At 55.7% G+C, this 2,280-nt stretch overlaps 1 protein-coding gene across 1 annotated transcript; it reads right to left on the reverse strand.

Annotated features, from left to right (window-relative positions):
• Window positions 1-1,055: 1,055 nt before the first annotated feature.
• LOC111818826 (cytochrome P450 11B1, mitochondrial-like) lies at window positions 1,056-2,265 on the reverse strand. The gene is made up of 3 exons (XM_023723835.1): window positions 2,218-2,265; window positions 1,948-2,136; window positions 1,056-1,552 (listed from the first exon to the last, which is right to left on the reverse strand). Exons 2-3 carry the CDS (start codon window positions 2,107-2,109, stop codon window positions 1,439-1,441), a joined length of 276 nt encoding a protein of 91 aa, XP_023579603.1. The 5' UTR covers window positions 2,110-2,136; window positions 2,218-2,265; the 3' UTR covers window positions 1,056-1,438.
• Between the last annotated feature and the right edge of the window lie 15 nt (window positions 2,266-2,280).

Consider the following 2,280-nt stretch of genomic DNA (forward strand, 5'->3'; position numbering starts at 1 on the left):
AGCATGTGGCATGAAAAGCTCCTCAACTTGTGGTAGCCGGGAAACAAAGACACAAAACAGGAAGAGACCTGAGGGACTAGGCTCCAATGACATTTTGGAGGTTAAGCCCCTAATGACTACAGTCCTTCCATGAGGGTCTGCCTCCTAAATATTCCACCAACTGCCAGGAGTGCTGTGACCTTGGCACTGGTCCCTCAACGCACGGGCCTCTGGAGGGCACTTAGCCTAACAGCAGCAGGCCGCGACCTTAGCCCAAGACTTCACGAGGGGAAGCAATAGGCAATGACAATGCACACAGGTCCCCTCTGGACACTGCCACCTACACCCCCAGGGAAGCCATGGCCAGCCTTGCTAAGGAAGCACGTGGATGGAGACAGGGCCTTGTTTCTGTCCTTTGCCATGAGGGCTTCTGTTGGGTGTGCCAGCCTTCCCTGCTCACCTACAGCATTGTTCTACTCTGCTTGCCTAAGAAAGGGCCACAAGCTGGGCAGTTAAACAACAGAAATTTATTTTTCCACCACTCCAGAGATGAGAAGTCTGAGGTGCAGATGCAGGTAGCATTGGATTTTTCCCGGTCCCTTCCCCCAGTGCGTCATAGTGTGCCCATTTGTGTGTACGCGACCTAAACGAATCTTCTCAGGTTGACAGTTTGAAGTCACTTCATTTCACATGAATCCCCTGACATAGGCCCTAACCCCAGATACATTCACATTCTAGGGACACTTGGAGCCGAACACATGATTTTCAGTGGGGACTAATTCATCGCATACAGCTGTGATCTTATAAAATCCTCATTCTTTGCCAAAATATTCTTCCCCAGTACTCCTGAACCTCCAGAGAAATCTGCAAGAGGTTAACACACCCTGTTGCACCCTAAATATTCAGGGAAGTTAGTGCTTTTCCTAGGAAATGTCTGCCTTGCGCCAGGCAATGCTCACATTGAGGAAGACGCAGCTCACCCAGCAGTGGCTTCTCCTGTCCCAGGTCTCCAGCACGACACCAATCTGAACCTATGCCCGTCACAACCACCCCCTGGATGGCATAAAGTTGTCGCTAGTATTCACGGTTACTTTCCTACTCTTTGATTTCACACACAGTGTGGTGAGTGCTCACGGGAGGTAGTGAAAGCAACGCTCAGAGAGCACTGTGCTCCAGCAGAGGGACTTGGCGGAGATCGAGCCGGGTGGAACTGGGAGTCGGGCACAACCGGGACCTGCCACCGAGGTCCCCTCCTGAGCTCTGCTCTGGCCTTGCTGCACAGCCTGGTGGGTCCACATCCTGCAGGGCTTTGCCTGCGCTGTTTGAGCAGGAGGCCATCTGGATAGCAGTGTGGCCAGGAAGCAGTGCTCTTGCAGGAGAGAAAGAAGAATGGCCGAGGATCGGGGATCGTGGAGACAGGGGCGGTGATGTGCCTGGGACCTTTGGTGGGGAGGTGTGACTAGCGAGCAGGGCGGAAAGTGAGGAGAGGCAAGGAGGTGGGCATCAGAACAAAGCGATAGGACAAGCTCACATCCTCTCTGTGCGGTGTCTCCACGTGGAATGATTTCAGAACCTAGGGCAGAGGTATGGATTACATCCGGGCTCCTCAGCAGGGTCAGGGTCCTGACTACACCTAAGTGCTGCCACCAGACTGGGGGAGGAGCAGCCTGTGCTCCCCAGCAGACTCAACACACTGCAAAGCCCTCCTGGCCAGGCCCTGCCCTATTCTGCAGCGCCTCCCATGATTCAACTCAGAGCCTACACTGCAAGCCCCCGGCCCACCCACCACATGGGCTCTGCACTACTATGGGAGGACCCAACCAGCACCAGCCTTTCCCTGCTCTGTAAGGCTCCCCCCACTAATGCCACGCCACACCTCTACCAAGGCCTGCCCTTGTCCTCAGACTCCCTCCAGGCACCTTGGCCAGGGTCCCGCCTCATCCCATGGACCCGCCCAGGCTCTCTCACATGATGCAGAAACAGCAGCATCTCCACCTCTGCCAGCCGCCTCCCCAGACACTGGCGCACCCCAAAGCCAAAAGCCAGGTGGCGGAAGCTCTGCCTGCTGTCCAGCCAGCGTTCAGGGTGATATTGCTCTGGACTCAGGAACACCGCAGGATTTCGGCCCATCGAGTACAGACACAAGTGGACCAAGGTCTGCAGCCAGGGCCAGAGGGGGGTGTCAACTGCCTGAGGGGCAGCTTGCCAATGGCTCCCCCCAGTGGGGGACTCACTCACCCCAGCTGGAATGAGGTAGTTGTTAAGCACCAAGTCTGAGCTCAGTATCCTCTCCAGAAAAGC

Source organism: Octodon degus, unplaced genomic scaffold (genome assembly GCF_000260255.1).
Source record: "Octodon degus isolate 3935 unplaced genomic scaffold, OctDeg1.0 scaffold00104, whole genome shotgun sequence".
Taxonomy (NCBI): Eukaryota; Metazoa; Chordata; class Mammalia; order Rodentia; family Octodontidae; genus Octodon; species Octodon degus.